General features: G+C 39.9%; 1 protein-coding gene across 3 annotated transcripts in view; it reads left to right on the forward strand.

Annotated features, from left to right (window-relative positions):
* The first annotated feature begins 55 nt into the window (after window positions 1-55).
* Window positions 56-17632, forward strand: part of LOC130581731 (protein FAM169B-like) — a 37399-nt gene continuing 19822 nt past the window's right edge. Inside the window, exons 1-4 of one of the 3 annotated variants that reach the window (XM_057380004.1) lie at window positions 95-123; window positions 11569-11685; window positions 11889-12022; window positions 14735-14834. In XM_057380004.1, the coding sequence (XP_057235987.1) occupies window positions 11676-11685; window positions 11889-12022; window positions 14735-14834 (244 nt within the window). In that variant the 5' untranslated portion in view covers window positions 95-123; window positions 11569-11675. Of the gene's footprint in view, window positions 124-11568; window positions 11686-11888; window positions 12023-14734; window positions 14835-17632 lie in introns of all 3 variants that reach the window. The other 2 variants (XM_057380003.1, XM_057380005.1) reach the window with 2 other exon arrangements.

The following is a 17632-nucleotide window of genomic DNA, read 5'->3' on the forward strand; positions in this document are numbered from 1 at the left end:
CTCTCCCCGGTGCTCCCCGCCTCTGCCCTCAGCCGCCATCCCGGGCCCGGCCCGCCCTCAGGGCYGCCCGCGCCGCCCCGCAGGAAGTGATGGCGGCCGAGGGAAGAGGCAGAGCCGCCGCGGGTAAGAGSGAGGAGGCGGCCCGGGGTGGCCGCGGGCCGCTCTGAGGGCACGGAGCGCTCGGGGCTTTGCGGATAATCTGTGCCCGGGCGGGCCCTGGCCCCTCASGGCCGCGCTGCCGAGGGAGGCGGACAGCCCCAGCCCTGCGCACAGGATCAGCCCGAGCAGCTGGTGTGGGGTTTATTTTGCCATTTCCCGGCGCACAGGTGACTTTTCCAGGTGTTCGGCTAGTCCAGAGCTGCCCRGAGAGAGCCGGCATGGTGATTCGTGCCCGCTGTGGTTCGGCAGGGGATGCTGGGGAGAGGCTGATCCCCAAACYCCTGTTTGCAGTGTGTTTAGGGTCTCGGCATAGGTGTACGAGTCTGAGACTTTAAGTAGATCTCAAGTACTCAGCCGTAAAAGCGGTGGGAACACTGCATAAAAACACCYATTTTCAAAGATATCATGGGCAGCTGTTTACCCAAACTGAACAAAAACCACGTTTAACAAAAGCAGTGGGGTTTAACAGGGGCAAAAGGAGCACTAAACATGTTGGTTCTTGACCACACAAAAATAATTAGTTGGATTGTTTTGGTATTGAGATATGAAAGGCTTTGTRTACTGCAGAGTAGTGTACAAACTATATATACAAATTGATGTATACGTATACTACATAGTACCCTTTCTTTAGAAAGTATTTAGTGAAGCTTTTCTTTGCTATCGATGAGCTGACTGCAGAACAAGAAGTACATGGAAATAGATAACAAACTTTTGTGGAAAAGCGACTCTCGYCTTTCAGCAGAAGTTGATTCATGGTGTTTCTGGCAGTGGGTGAAGAGCTGCTCCGCTCAGCAGAGCTCAGCCCTTCAGTACTSGGTGGACTTAGACTGCTTTGAAATGAGCAGACATTGCCAATTCCCCAATGGCCCAAAGCTCCCAATGCTTGGGAAGGGACATGGTTTTAGCACAGGTGGATCTTCTGCACATGGATTTCCAGAAGAGTCTGGCATGTGCAGTGKTCTGGGTTTGTGTTTGACTAGGAGGACTTCCAAGAATCTCTGTTCACGCACTTGTTTGGATAAGGGCCYATTGCATCACCTCAGTTAGCTTTTGCACTGCTTTCCCTCCTGCTCTGTTTTTATACTCTTCTTTCTTAATTTGTCACGCTAGCAGGTAAATGGAGAGAAAGTGAATTTATCTTCTGAAACACATTTTAAGTTGCTGCCATTTATCTAAAGCACCTACTTCATCCCCTTCAGTAAAATAATGATGTTGTTCATTAGTTCCTCTAGCTGCTCATGGCTAAATGCACTGCAGTCAGATTGCTCTATTTTTTCCCCTCCTATCAACCACTTATGGAAGTCAAACATTTGTAATAATGCTATTTTTTTTGTAAGACTCTCAATTCTACTGATGTTTTTAAATAAAATATCGCTAGATGAATAGAACTTGGTTTTTCATGTCCAAGGAAGCATTGTGGTGTTGGGCACTTCARTTAATCTCTGCATTTTTCCCTGACTTTTTCATCACCCTCAGGTTGAATGTTTAGAATGTTTCTTCCATCTCCTTCCTTCTTTGGGAYATCTGTTTTTTATTTTAGGTATTGTCTGAGTTTTGGCATAGTTATTTAATTGGATAGATCTATGTTTAATATAATTATGGAGCAGTTGGCAATAAGCAAGTTGAGTATACRGCACCCTGTAAGAGCACACAGAGTCAGCCATCGTTTCTTGTGCAAATGGTGCTTTTCAGTTCATGTTGTGCTGTAATTGAGATGCTGCAGCTAGGTCTTGAGGGCTGTTCCTCTAACTGTTTTTCACAGGGAAGGATTGTTTACACTTCRGGTTTCTAAGCCCCTTTACAGGTCCTAGGCAGACTTCCCTGTTGAGAAGCAGGCCAGCTGTTGACCTACAACTTGAGGTTYTTGTTTTAAATTCAGCCTTCTTGCAAATTTGTTTTGATTGTRGAACACCTTTAAAGTCAGATTTGTATGTGTTAACCACCTAACAGAAACAGTGAGCAACCATGTATATGCAGCTCTGGAGCCTGAGCGTTGGTTACTGGATGAGAAACCTGTATATCTAGTTTGGCAATTGCATTAATGAAGCCTTAAATTTCCATCTGTCTCTCTAGGAAGATGGAAATCTCCCTGCCCTCCATGAAATCCSTGTTAATCAGTTTATAGGAAGGAGGTCAACAGCCTGGAAGGTGGGACCACAGAATTCAGGTAGTGTATAGGCACTATCGGGAATGTGGCATCTGCATCTAGGAAAGCTGCTCAGAGCTCTAAGATGAGATTGATCAACAGCCAAACTCCTACAGTGGAACTAAAATCTCATGTGTAGAACAGGTAGAATTTTATTTGGACTCTGTGTGTGTGTGTGTGTGTGTAAGAGGTAAGGGCTCTCATAACATTGCCACAGGTAAGGTGAGTTACTGAAACCTTGCTTTCTTTAACATAAATATRTAGTTAAGGTCTAGAAAGAAAAAGAAACCAGGAAACAAAATCCTAAATACTTCCCTCAACGGAAAACAACAGCCCAAACCCCAGCAAACAAAGCAGAGTCCCTTTCCATGGCAGCRTTTCAGTGAACACACTCCTTCCCTTGAGGGAAAGTTTGGGAAAACAAACAGCACAGRAGAAAGTCTAGCCGGTTTCAATTTGCAAGTGGGAGGTGTGCAGGCATTATGGYTGTGAGTGTGTTATAGGAACCTACGTGATGAGGCTGGTATGCATTTGCCACATTGTGTAAAGGTTGCATACTGAGAGACTTCCAAACGCCTCGCCTGGCAATTCCCGACTCTGGCATGTTGTCTTTGCAAAATGATTGGCAGACCCTCAGGTCGCACATATCTGAAGGAAACTCTGTCCTGCTCAGTTACCCAGAGGTCTGTGGATGCTTAAAAACGTTGTGTTTGTAACCTTTGAAACTGCTGTCTGGTGGCTGGGCTTTWTAGTATTACTGACAACAGATGGCAAATGGCTCTGCTGATGTAATTCTTGCTGGTGTTTCATTCCTATGAAGTTGCACAGTTTCAAAATCTCAGAAAATGCCTCCATGCTTTTCCTGCATGATGATTGCAAGCCAAACAAAATAAAAACGTTTCCTATTATTCAGATTCCCATGGTGTCATGTGACATTGTGGTAACGATTGCCTTGCAGCAGTTTCAGATAAGTGCACGTTTGGTAGCAATTTTAGGCCTGTGTCCTTTAAGTAATGCTTATTAGTACGTAACAGATGCCGTTTAGAAACATTATGCCTTTTAATAGGCTCTGCTTTTAGCCTACATGTTCCCATTCCAGGCAGACTGTGGATCAGGCAGGCTTGGAGGTATGCTGTCATTTATGCAAAGCCTAAGTCAATTTTCTGCTCTGAAGTTGAGCCATGTGTTTTTCCTTGTTTCTTCCATTCTGGTCATAGCTGCCTTGCTGTGTTTTTCCCCCTAGTCATATCTTTGGCTGATTGTCAAGCCATTGCAATCAAAACCTTTTGCATTTTTAACCACCAGCAGTGGTTTCTTTTGTCCTTACAGAAGAGCCTGTGTAAACTGAATTTGAACACTCTCAGCCTCACTGTCAAGAGCACAGCAAGCACAGAGTTAGCCCTCTGTTGCCAGCCCGTCTTTCCTTCTCTGCTTTTTCCTCCTCCCAAAAGGAGAAAAAGGGAAAAGCAGAGCCATGCTGATTTTGGAGCACCTTCAAAGACATGTAGAATAGCTGACACAATGGCACAGAGAAGCAGGAGAGATGTTTACATATTTCCTCCACTACTGGCAGCTGTTTATTAAAGCAAGTTCTGAGAGAGCCTTGTGATAGCTGGTGCAGGTGATGTATTAATTTGCAGCAGTGTAATAAATTCAGCAAAGTGGAAATTACTGGGGGAAGGGATACTTTTTTTTTTGTTTGTTTCTTTCCTTCTCCCCTCCACCCCCCCAAATGAATTGCTTTATTTTGAGATTATTCTGGCTGTGCAAATTGCTCCTTGCAAGTGATTTGGAGAAAGGCWGCTCAGCTTTCTTAGGCAGACTTATGCTCTCTGCTGGTGGGAGCAGTAGGCCTGTCACATGGAAAGCATTTTCAACTCAATTGATGTAATATTTGAAGCAGGTATCTCTGAAAATCCAGACAGTTGTCTCATATTTYCATTGCTGCTTTGTTTGGGGAGTTTTTTCCTTTCTGATAGCAAAGCAGGGCTTTCAGGTACTCCAGGTGTGCCACAGACTGCTGTAGTTTGTATGGCGTGATGTTAAAGGCTGTGTGTGGTGTGACTTTAGGTTTCTCACACTTCCTTTGAATGATGGTAGTAATGGGGACATGTATTTTATATGGTACTTAAATCCTAGCCCTGGTGCCAGGTTGTAACAGTGTGTGTTTCAGTAATAATTTTCAATTATTAAAACACAGCCATTTCCTGAAACTGTCGTGTTAGTCTGGCTTCTCCCCATGGGATGAAGTCATCTCCATGCTCAACCATTTGTCAAACTCAGTTGTCGTTTCCTGCCATTTCACTGTTCCTTGTTTATCACTTTGGGAGTCATTGTTTGCCTCCTTTGCCTCAAGTTACAGGGTGACTTTGGACCAATGCATCCTCCTTTCTACCTTCCATCTTGGTGAAAGATTGAATTGCCACTCTCTGCATTTGCACTTGTGCTTCATAAAAACTGTTCTGCTGTTCACAGATTCTTTGCTGTCATTTTCCTTTCAAATCRGGCTCTTTTCAGTTGTTCTGGAAAACTTGTATTTTTTTATTAGGTTTAGGAGATAGACAAATAATTAAATTCACAAATTTAGRTTTTGTTTTGCTTCCATGTGCAAGAAAAGACTAGTTTAAAGCCAGAGAAGCTGTGGCTGCCCCATCCCTGGAAGTGTCCAAGGCAAGGTTGGACAGGGTTTAAAGCAGCTGGTCTGGTGGAAGTTGTCCATTCCATGGCAGGGAATTGATGATCTTTAAGGTCCCATCCCACCTGAACCATTTTATGTTTCCAAAATCCATACCTCTGCCTTCAGTAGTCAAAAGTAGAYTTTTCCAGGAACATTTCTGCCCATTTCTTGATTGTATGAAAACCAGTATTTATTAAGAACTTGATGCTGATGYCCACAAGTTCAGAGGTATTAGCAGCAATCCCACTGTATCAATAGAATTTCCTTGGAAAACCTGATGTGAGCATCAGAAYCTTAAAGCCTTAATTAATTACAATCCTGAATGTCCCTTCTCTTCAGCACTGCATTTTTTTTCCTGAATTATTCTGTAAGCTGCCTCYTTCTTTTTTACATCTAAGCTTTGTGAAAAACAAATGTGCAGAAGTATGAATTCTGATATGTCATAGCTACAGCTGGTAGCACTTCCATSATTTAACATTATGCTGCAGCTTTTATTTGTAAAGTCTGTTTCTGGGCTRTAATACCTCAGCTTTTTTCAATTACATTAGGTTAAAACTTTGTGCTGAACATGCCAGTCCAGATGTGCATTTTGTGTGTAATAGGACAGGAGTAGCCTGTTTACACAGATGTATTTTAATTTATTTGTACTATGAGYTGGATGCAGCTTTATTTCTAAGTGTAACATTGCTACAGATCCATCTGAGGAAAAATAGAAGTAGTTGGAACCTATTTGCTGGAACTTTCATTATGGGAGTAGTGCAGGTTAGAGTGGAGGAAATACCCCCTCAATATGGATTCACCATTATGTGCACTTGCTTTTCTAGCCTTCAAAACATTTTAATTAATATGGTTTCAGTTAAGTATTTTTACAAGAAAGCTAAATAATTAAATCATTTCTTTAATTTCATAGTCTATTTTTTTTCCATTTCAAAAATTGTGGGTTACCCTAAATTTTGAAAAATGAATAATACATGTTTTATAGACCCTGATAATAAAAGTTGCTGAAGGCCTTCAGAGCTCATGGAAGCGCCTGAAAATTGAAGATGTTTGATATTTTTCAGAGCCTTCTCTCATCTATGTCCTGCTAAATATATGCATATACTTAAAAGATTTTCCTTTTCTTTTSTGAAATCAGTCGTGAAAGTGTGTTTGTGGAATAGCATGGCTAGCAGGATAGCAACCTGTGTTTGGAATACCTAACATTTGRTTTGCCCTCCATTTGAGTGATGGAATTTGTAGTAATGACATGTATAGCTGAGCTCATCTATTTAATCAAACAGGTTTCTTTRTTGGGAGTGGGATTAGGATTATTTTTTTCCCCTCTGCATTCAGTTATTGGTTCCACAGTTTAAGATTATTTGCAGGCAGAAACTTTTATTTAGTTTGTCTCCTGAAGCTGTTCTTGCCATTTGAGTTGTGATAGAATAGCAAGTGATACATGAGTGGAATTTTAGGATTGAAGCATAAAAACCTATTAATGCCAATACAACTGTTTAATCCTGAATATTCCAAGAGTGCTTGTTCTGTTACTAATTGGGGAAAACAGTGCAGTGGGAAGTGCATTGATTTCATGGATGATGTGCAGATGTGGTTCAGAGCTGCCTTGCTGTGCTGGACAGATACCACACCACGGTGTTYGCCCACTGGCTCCGCTGCCACCACACATTGTTGTGATACTGCAGTCTCACTTGCACCAGAATTTGGGTTTTTGGCATGTATTTGCTCTATTCGATTCAGGATGTGAGAGTCAGGTTCTGCATATACTCCTGGGAACGTGCCAAAGACCTCTTCCTTCCTTTGAAAGGTTAAACAAATATGGTTGTCTAATGATAGCCACATGCCTGGAGTTGTTCAGGCGCATGGGAAGGGAAGGAGAAGAGTTGATGTGAAGCCCTGCTGTTTATCACAGAGCTCCTGATCCCATGAGAGGGTGAGGGACAGCACTTCAGTCATATGTGTATGGTTTAGAAAGGCAAAAGAAGAAACCTATTCAAGGACGCTGTCCTGGCTTTGCTTGTGCAGTATGGTAGTGACAGTTCACTGGAGAACAGAGAACAATTTATGTTATGTGACTTCTTGGTCTTTCTCATGGTTTCAGAGGCACTGATAAGGAAAGCATCACACCCTTTTGAAGTGGTAGATAAGGTGTACACTTAACTGATAAGAAGCCAGTCAGAAGATGCAGTGATTTGTTAGGGGCYACAAAAACACACCTGTGTTAGTTCTAGTCTCAGCTGCATGGYTTAATTATAACAACACTCCCTCCTAAATATTGGCATGACATACARTCATTTTGTTTTGGAGCATATTTGTTTCATATTGGAAAGTGGTTTTTGATTTAAAAAGAAAAAAAAAGGAAAATACTTCTTTTCTCTGAGGGCAAAATCCCTCAGAATATCGTCAGAAACACTAAAAACCTGCTGAAGTTGTTTTTTTGGTGGGCTTTTTTTGTTATTGTGAAATATATTGGCATGAAAATAAAGCCAATAAACAAAGCTAGTGCTGCTATTGCAAGCATTAGAGGTGGCAAAACTGAATAAAAAAAAAATAGTGAAACTTGAAAATTAGAAATGTTAATTTCTTTTTCTCTCTTGTTCCTACACCACTAGAAATCTGACTGAGGTATTTTTCATAGTTTTACATGTAAAATTATGCACAAATTTGTGCAAATATACAAAATCCAGTTACAAATCCTGTGGTGACTGATGGCTCYTCTGTAAACATACAGTTCTTAATGGATGCATGTAGTATCCTTCTCTGTGTTTGTAGAACATGAAAAAGTAGTTGTAGGATAAATGATTAATTCACTTCAGACATAACACTTTTCATGCTTCATCTACGGTGAGGTTGATGTATTTTGCTTTACAATCTGGCTGCATCCTAAATGCCCTTACAAATCTCTGAAATGGGCATTTCAACAAGTCTGACTTTCCTGGGAGGACCAAAAATACCTCAATGCATCTTAATCAAGCTGGTGGTGTGTCTAGTCTGGAAAAAACCTGCATTGCAAACTTTGTTGGCTTAAGAGAACAGTATTAATTAGCTGCATATGAATGCAGGAATAGRAGATTCTTAGCAATGAAAGCAAATATTCCCCATCCCTGGAAGTGTTCAAGGCCAGGTCTGATGGGGCTTGATGCAGCCTGGTCTAATAGAAGGTGTCCCTGCCCAGGAATGAGATGATCTTTACAGTTCCTTTCAACACAAAACATTCTGTGGTTCTGTGGAATATCTCTTGTTCAGTAAGTTGTGTATTGGCTTCATGGTCAAAAATAACTTTGCAAAAGATCTTCAGAATATCTGATTAGATGGAAGTATGTCCTTTACCTTTGGGCATTACAACAGTCTGAAGTTTCACTTGTAGAATTTTACATATGACTGTGTGCACCATATGTTTTCTGTTGTATTGAGAATAAGTTATTTTGCCCATGAAAAAATATTTCCTGCTTACTTTAGCTGATAGAAGGAAATTCTTGCTGAATCTGTAATGATGGGGGTCTGTCTCTAATCTACCCAAATTAGTTCTAGTTTAAGGTACTGTTTTCCCATTTTGTGATTGCATTTATCCACCTGATGCAGAACATACATGTGTTGATGCGATATATCTGGATTCCCACATATTGATCTTTTGGGATCCTGAGTGAAGGAAAATTTGTCTGACATTCAAGGAGGGTATTTGTCTACATCATGAAACCTCCATGAAATTCAGTTCTCTCTTCTGGAGAAGTCAAGGGGTGGAATAACAGTGGGAGTAGRAAAAACTGAGTTTAGGGGTCTAGACTGAATCAAGGGCCTTGTTTTATTCCTAAAGATGCAGAGTTGGACGATGTTTTAGGCTGAGGTGCTGGAGGGTAGAATCTCCTGAAGATGACTGAGTTGTATGGGCAATGCCTGCTTRTATTTATAGCTGGTTTTAGCTGTAGCTTTTCACTTAAAAAAAAAAAAAAATCAGATTCTTAGTGCAAATTGATGACRGATCACCAGAGTGAGAGGAGATGTACTTGCACATCCTCGCTTGAGAATGTRGCCCAGACTGCTCCATGGAAACAAAAGAGAGAAGCAGATGCGCTGCTAGTTTTTGCTTTAAAATCTATTCTGCATGCCTGAAATGGAAATGTGCTTGTTAGGTTTCTCATTTATTTATCTCCAGATAAGTTTTTCACAGTGGAATTGCAAAGTTTCCGTGTCCTTTGCCCTGCATGCCAGTACCCTGCGGAAGATGAAGGCTGGTACCTGTCTGTCACTGCTGCTGCAGCATCCACCTCGAGGATGCCTTGACCTGCTTTAGCAGCTCTGTCTGTTTAAGATGTCAGCCTCAATGTCAGGAATCCCTCCAGTGCWGGAGACCTCCCGTTCTAAATTTACTCTCCAGGTTTATGGTCCCTCCTCTGTGGCTGCAGCAGGAGGCTCCTTTTGTGACTCAGGTAACCCTTTGTGCTCATAGGAGCTGCTGGCAGGGTCCTGGCAGACTGGCTGCCACCATGTGCTCTTTTGTTGCTGCTACATATGATCAAATTCARATAAAATCCTGTCATTCTAGTTAGATTAACAGCCTGTTTTTGAAACTTTGTAATTTTGATATCCCAAGATGCTGATTGGGTCTTGGACCAAAGTACAGCAGGGCACATGTTATTTTGTCACTTYGTACTGGGAAAAACTGGGAAACACATTAGTTAACATAAAAAAGAAATTCAAGCAAATAATTTTCCCCCTGCTTGTGGCAGCTGAGCAGTATGAGTGGTATGTGCATGTGTGTGCACATTTTGGGRGGATGTTGACAAAAGCCAGCTTTAGCCCCACTGACTTCTTGAGGCCATTGCAGAGTACCTAAAGTGACTCTTCTGTTCCATATTCTTCCTAAAGGAACCTTACTCTCTCATTTTATATACAGAAGATGAGACATTTGTTTTCTTTACAAAATTTTTTTTATTCTACTTCTACTGAAGTATGTACTCCTGACTCACGGGCCTTTTCAGTGTATTACACAGGAAAGGTCACTGGAAATCTAAAAGCACTTTTTAGAGAAAAAGATTGCTTCTGCACAAAGCAGTAATGATGGAAAGTTGATCAGAAGTTTTCTCTAATGCCTCATTATTTGATCTGTGACCTTATTTCATCCTTCAAATGGTCCTTGTCACCTTGTAGTACAATCATATTATGTAGCAGAAAGTTAATTGCTTTGTTCAGTAAGGAAAAAACATGACTGTGCTGTTAAGTTCCATTGGCTGCACTGTGGCAGGAGAGAACCTTGTAAGCAGTATTTATTAACAGGGCAAATATTTTTCTTTGTGCTAAACTCAAGTCTTACATGCTGCTCTTTTGTAAAGGATTAATTTACTACTAAATTTACTTTTGTGAATTACCAAAGTTTTGAATAATAATCTTTAATTTCTCTCCTGACATGACTTCTTTGCTTGATGGTGTTTAAGTACTGCCTGGGATTTTATGATGTGACTCGACTTGCAAGTGTTGTAATGCTCTTTTCTCTCCCATTTTGTCATATACAAACATGCTATGAAACCCATTTACAGAGTAGCTTCTTTTCAGCATTCTGACTACACAGCTCTGCTGCCAAGCCTTGGGATGGAAGCTGCTCGCCTGCAAAGAGCAGGAAAATAGTGTTTAAAACATTTAAAGCATTTTCATTTTCTTCTGCTGAGGAATTGGTTASTGATCATTGCTGGAGGGAGAATGGTGGGACCATGGGTGAATAGTCTGATCTGGTACTACAAATCCCATGCTCCTACTATTATATGGAAAGGTATCATTTTCAATATGGTATCTGTATGATTCATAGTTTGTTAATCTTAGTATAGACAGGTCTTGTACTAGTCCTTTTAAGACTTTTCYTTGTCTCAGCCAATTTTACTTTGCTGGCAGTGCAGTTATTTCACATTTAACTCACCAAGGGAGCTGCCATGTGAGACCAAACCATGATTAAAAAGGTAGGATTCAGAACTAAGACACCAGCTGCAGCTGTGTGATAGAAGATTTAGTCCTCAGTTTGGGGCTTACAAGAGTTGCAGTTGTAACTTGTTGATTAAAAGCCCCTTAAATTGAAGCTATTTCCTTCCTATGATAGAAGAGTGGCAGGACACCATTTGGGCTGCTAATGCATTTCTTCTCATGTTCTTTRTCTTGGACTGGTGATGAGCCACCAGAGAGTTTGGTTTGTTGTATGAGAAGGAGGTTATTGCTTCTTCAGGAACACCAAGTTGGACTTTGCATTTAGGTAACAGGCATCAGATAGATGTAATTTTTGTTTGCATGTGATTACCAAATACCCTCCAGCACTGAGTCACGYGAATTCAAAGTTATGTTGCATAAAAGAGGATGTTGCTATTTTGGAAAGTCTTTTGTARGTAAATTTTTTATGTTATTTCATTGTTGTGAAAATGCTCTGCTGATGTTACTCAAAAAAGAGAAAGAAAAAGTTAATGACAAATAACAGATCATAGACTGACCCAAAAAGGGGCAGTCTTCCAAGAAAGAAGAGAAACTTTGGAGTTCTTTCCTTGTTATATTTTTGGACAATGCTAAACCCAGGCTGTGTTTTGAAGAATTTTTTTTTTTTTTTGTGTTCCAGCTTTAAAGCAATTTACTTACACCTAGAGAAATTTGAGACTGTGCTTGTTGAATTCAAAGGAGACAAGTGTGACTTGATGCTGCCGTGGTTCTGCTTTGTAAAATTGCATGTCAAGAGGTAAATAACATATAGATAAATAACATACAGACAGGTTTTTACCAGCCTTACTATTTTAGACTAGGATTATACAAAAAGGCTCTAATGAGATCATTAAGGGCCCAGCCACACCMAGCAGCTGCTGGGGAAACTGAGGTTTCAAGACTCATGTTTCTTAGTTAATTTAAAAAGTAAAAATAACTTGTGTTTTATTTTAATCACAGGTCGCCTTTACTTGGTTGATACAATAGGAGGAGATCCAGAGACTCTGCAAGCAGATGCTGAAACATACTATGAAAAACTCTTGAAGAAATCATTGTCCACTCCTGATGTTTTTTCCATCCCTGGAGGAGGAGAGGTATTAGGCTGATGTTTCTCATGCTGCAATTTAGATGCTTGCAAATTAGTTTGTTGGCTGTGCTCATGTTAATAGGGGCCTTGTTAATAGGGGTAAACTGGTGTGGCTGGACTGTAGATCTCTTAAAATCAGCAAATCCTGCATTATTTCAAATTGTTTGCATGCTGTAAATGAGAGATAAGCTGAAACTCCAAGTCTGAAACCCTCTGAGTGTGGCAGAGGGTTTGAAGTACTTTGGTGAGTTTTGCATCTTGACCTGCCGCCCTACAGGACTGAATCAGGAGTGTGTTTTTTCGAGATTTGTGCTACAGTGCAGCTCTGTATTCTGCCTCTCCTGTGCACAGGCATTATGATACAGTATATCTTTTGTTTCCATTCTTTCCAATACTTAATATTGTTAATTTTGAGTCTGGATTCTCCCAAGGGATTTCTGTTCCTAAGACGCCTGGGTGGAGTGGAGATGASTGAACAGGTCTATTTACTTCAGTCAACCTATGAAACCTTTAATTCTGGGCATTTTGTAGATCATAAAAGGCATGCTGAGCTACCTGTTATTATCCTATCAAAGCAGAAATTGGATTAGTTRAAATAAATGTTTGGAATACGGTAGCTTTTCTGCAGTTTAGGAAAATAATATGCAATAGTTTCCAGAAAAATGCTGTTGCTGATGGGTTCAGCTACGGCTCTGAGCCGGGAATGTAACTGGGTTTAAATACTCTTTTAATGCCCTCTAGTGGAGCCTGTAGGGTTAAATACAAACAGACTGAACATGCAAATATCACCAGCTCAGGGCTTCTGTGTCCTTACCTCAGCCTTCCATGCCTGGCTGTGCTTTCAGAGGTTCATTTGCTGTTCCAGGAGAAGGGAGGGAGGTTAAAATCCCAGGCRGTGCTTTGTGTATTTCTGCAATGACACCACGCAGTGAGAGCAGTTAAAGGTGGACTTCTGGCTTTTGATTCACAATTGTCTTGATTTTATGGCTTGTCACCAGCCCTTAAATATATCACATGACTGATTTGAGTCTCATAGCAACACATTTCTCTTTGCATTCATTTAATTCAGGTCTAATCTGCAGTCAGACAGCCAGTCAAGGGCATAAGTAATGGTAGTGTTCTTGCTCTATTGTCTTTTTCCTTATACTCTATAATAAATAGCTCAAATGTTGATATTTTATAATGAAAAATAATTTAAATGGACTAAGGCAAACACCCCATTCCCAGTGAACATCCCAGCTAACAATCTCTAGTCTATACCTACAGCCTGAAGGATCAGGGATTTGGTGTTTGAATAATGGCTGCATTACCAAGCTTTCCCCTCCCTGCATCTGAATTAAAGCAGGTTTCAAGTGGCAGGACTGGCAACAGTGAATAATTATTTAGCAGGACTTAAGTGGCTGTCAGCCCACTTGCTGGGGTCACAGAACTTCTTTTTGGTATGGCTTGGTGAAGCATCCAGAACACAAATAGCAAGGATTATTGCGAGTCAGGATGGAAGCCCGTTGGCAGCACTCACACACAAAGCTATGCTTGGCTCCTGCTGCTGTTGTTAACACCTGCAAAAGTGCACATTGCCTTATCAAACAAAATAACAATCGTGGCAGTATTGGAAGGAGTACTGGCCTTTTATTTCATTATGGAAATACTCTCATGTGCCACAATGACATCAATGCTGTTGTGTTTGAAACATGCAGAGAMCGACCGAATCCCCAGAACATACTGAGATTTAGGCAGGCTCATGAATACAGATTTCAAGCAGTTTTCAAGGGTTATTTTTTCCTGGAGTCCAGTGTTTTGCATAGATGCTTCCAGGATTCTGGCACTCATCAACTAGTGAGCACTGTTTTCAGGTTAGAGTTGTTATCCTGAGTAATCCATATTCATACTTCTTCCATGYACCAAGAAATATTAAATGTAACACGTGACTGATTTGAGTTTCATAGCAAACTGACAAATGGGTGCAATTAGAGAGAGAGGCACACCCACACATACACAATGGACCAGATTTTGGAAAGTACAGTACATACTGTGCTAAGTCATGCACGCTCTTTGCCTGTACCTAAACTTACATGACAGCATTTGCAATATTCATATGGAAATCGTCATTTCTATGCATATAGAGCTGTTTGAGCACAGTAATTTTGTGTTTGTGTCACATAATTTAGAAGTTCAGTCTAAGAGCAAAAGCTTGAGAGCTGCATTTTGATTTTAGCTTTGCCTTCAGCTTAACCACCTTGTGCCAATTATCTACCCTCCCTGTGCCTTGCAGATAAACTGCCGAGGCACTGCCCTAATGCTTTGATACTCCCTGTACCCTGAGGATTAATTCGTTGTTTGCAAAACACAAGCACTCAGCTGGAGGATGCTGTAAGAAGTGCAAGTTGTATTTGTTTTCATTTGATGTGTCTGGTCTTTTCATAACACCATTTGTCTGCGTGTGACAGTGTTCAAAGCCAGGTCRTGTACTAACCAGAGCAAGTCAGCTTTAAGATCTTCACTAACTTCAGATGCTTGATTCMTTTTAAATTAACTTTCCTTATGGATAATATTAGAATATTATGTATATTTCAGTGCCTTGAAGTTGAGGATTGAGAGGGTGTTGTGCTAAGCTTGTACTATGCATGTCAATAAAACATGTCATAAGTGCATCTACTATGTGAAGTACTTCTTGTGAGCTTTGCAGTACAAAGAGCTACAGGGCTTGTTTGTTTTTTAGGTTAAACTTGAAGATTCCTGTGTGTGTTTTGTCCCTCTCTACCGAAATAATCCTTCTTGCAAACTGTTGCTGTTAACTGATCCAAAGGATAAAGAGACAGGTTAGAATTGGTCAAAATACTTTGAAATTTGAGTAGTTGTAATTTCTTTGCCTTTAAGATAGTCTGCTTGTTTATGTATTTGAATATTCTGGGTTTTGTTTTGAATATGAAGTGTTTTCAGTTTATCTGTCAAGGATATGTGTCAGTGGGCTGCTGATTACAAGGAAGAATTGACAATCAGGGCTTTTAAATTCTGTGCATAAATTCTCTGCTGGTAGCTGAAAAATCACCTTGGGTAAATCTGTTATTCTTTCTGACTTTATTAAACAGAGCAATATTTTTCTGATTCAGAATGATGTGAAATATAGCACATTATAGTTTGGATAGAATCCTGAAATGCTTAAACAATACAGATATAAAATTATATTGCTTCTTACTGATTCTTAACTCATATTCTTTTCTTATTTTTTTTTATTTTTTCCAGCCCTAGGTTTAATTGCCTTTTATTTCCAGGTGTATGAGGCATGTCTACTGGTGTGTAGTTTAAATGAGGAGTGTTGGTGTTGTTGTGAGGCAATTGCCTGTAGACTTTCTGGAATATCCACAATGAGGACGTGAACTTTTGCATTGACTCACTGTGCCACTTAGGAAATACAGAACACATGAAACCTCTTAAGCTTCCAGCTTCCAAGTGTGGCAGCAAACTAATGACATCTGTCATTAAAAGGATACTTTTTAAAAAAGGATAAGTTATAAATTATGCCTGAAATGCTTTAATAGCCAGTATTCTTAATGATACAGCAAAGGCAAGGCAAAATTTTAGCATTCTCTGTTCAGTTCTGAAGTGTGTCAGGTAATGATCTTACACTCCTAGAACAGATTATTTTAGTGTAAGTGTTCATTGTTCARTCCTACCCTGTAACCAGGAAATTTCTTCAGAAGAACAAAAAGCAGATTAAAATCACCTGTGGTTAGAGGTGAACTCTGCAGTTTTCCAGCTCCTTCTATGTGGGATTTCAATTGGACCTTTGCTAATGGGCTGTGATTCACAGTAGAAGGTAAGAGACCTTTCCAGGTTCCACGTGTAGTCAAAAGACTTTCTGGTCCCTCTGAAACTATTGATGTAGAATTACTTTTCTGACACTAATTTATATATTCCATTTATGTTTTTCTGAAGAGAGATAGGCACTGGTGTGATAAAGGAGAGAAGCATCTACRCCAGATTCTCTTAGTGCAGTTGTGCTCACTTCCTAGATTCAAAGGAACATAGCTGAAAACAGCACTGAGTTAGTTTAGGCTGCACAGAGGAATTGGGATCTGTAACTACAATGCAGAAAAAAAAAGAATCATTAAATAAATGCAAGTGAGAGTGCATTTAGCACAGCTCTTCAGTTAAATGATCTCATAGTATTAGGAACAAGAAGTATTAATGAGATACATGCACACAAGGAAAAATGATTTCTCACAGGAACAAGTCAAACAAGTCCAATTGGAGCCTAAATTACATGATAGCTATCTTCATTAAAGGCTTAAACCTAGCAGAATAAACACCTCATTATATTACAAACAACAGCCTGACTGACTGCTGTGACCCCCTTGCAAAATTTCAGTTTAAGTTACCAGTCCAGAGTCAGAGGACCAGAGAGATCAGTAAGTCTGCTTATTTAAATAAGGCTTACATCACCTGGCTTTTGATCTTTCCTTCCAAAAGTATGATTTAAAGGATTTTACTGGAAGTTCTTTGTTTCTGGATTTTATATATTATAAACAGGGGGCCAGTCTTCCTGCACACATCAAATTTGACTGATGTGATTTTTTTTTTTTTTCTTTAGATGAATTTTAATAGATTTCCATTAGTTCTCTAAATCCTGCTGGGTTGTGTGTGCATACCTATGTATATGGCTGTACACATTTGAAGTATTTTATCCTAAAGTTTTTTTCCAGAGTTCAACAGATTTGGAATTAAAGTGGCAGACTGTGCTAATGTGGCAAGTCCACCTGGATTTGCTTACCTGCATGACCTTTTTGTCTGACCAGTGAACAGATCAAATTGATTCAAAAATGATTCCTTCAGAGAAAGGCAATGTGTATTAACTTAGTCTTTGTTGCTTTAAGGACATTTTACTTTMAGGGCAGAAAATTAAAACATTTAGCAAGTTACATAATTGACTTTTCCTCACTTGAACTTACACTTTTCTTGTGAAACAAGTTTCATCCAGATGGAAGAGGGAAACAATCTTGCTGTAGCTCATCTCTTCTCTTCCTCTGCYTGTCCACTGCATCTGCATTTTAGTTTTCTTCCCCAGCAAAAATACTCTTAGAAGTAAATTTCCTGGTTGTCCCCACAYACTGTGTTTCAGTTTGATGGCATTTAATTCTTTAAAATGGTTTTAAAGAGGGGTGGATTCCACCACTGAGATTTATTTCTGATCATCCTGATCAGATGGGTTGTCCAGAAGTTATGTGTAGCTTGTGGTTTGAAATGATCTGCATATTTCAAAGAGAAAATGGGTATGGCAGCTTTTCCATACAACTTGGTCTTGGTTGGAAGCATTTTTAATTTATTTTTGATGGGCTGAGTGTTGTGTTCTGTTAGTGTATCTGTACAGATATTTTTATGAGAATGTAAATTGYATTGTAAGGGCTTACGGAGCATAACATGGGTGATTAACATCTTTATAACACTAAATAAACAKACCTTATTGTGGCATTTTCTGTATGGTGCATATAATAACTTACAATAACTGTGAGATGTCTTGTGATAAATGTTCCGAGGCATTTGCAACAAATCACTGAGTGAAGCTTGAATTGTAGAAGAAAATGTAACTGGTTGCGGGAAAGATCTGCCTGAGATATTT

This window comes from Malurus melanocephalus, unplaced genomic scaffold, assembly GCF_030028575.1.
Source record: "Malurus melanocephalus ecotype Western Australia unplaced genomic scaffold, MMel_1.1 scaffold_431, whole genome shotgun sequence".
NCBI classification, from domain to species: Eukaryota; Metazoa; Chordata; class Aves; order Passeriformes; family Maluridae; genus Malurus; species Malurus melanocephalus.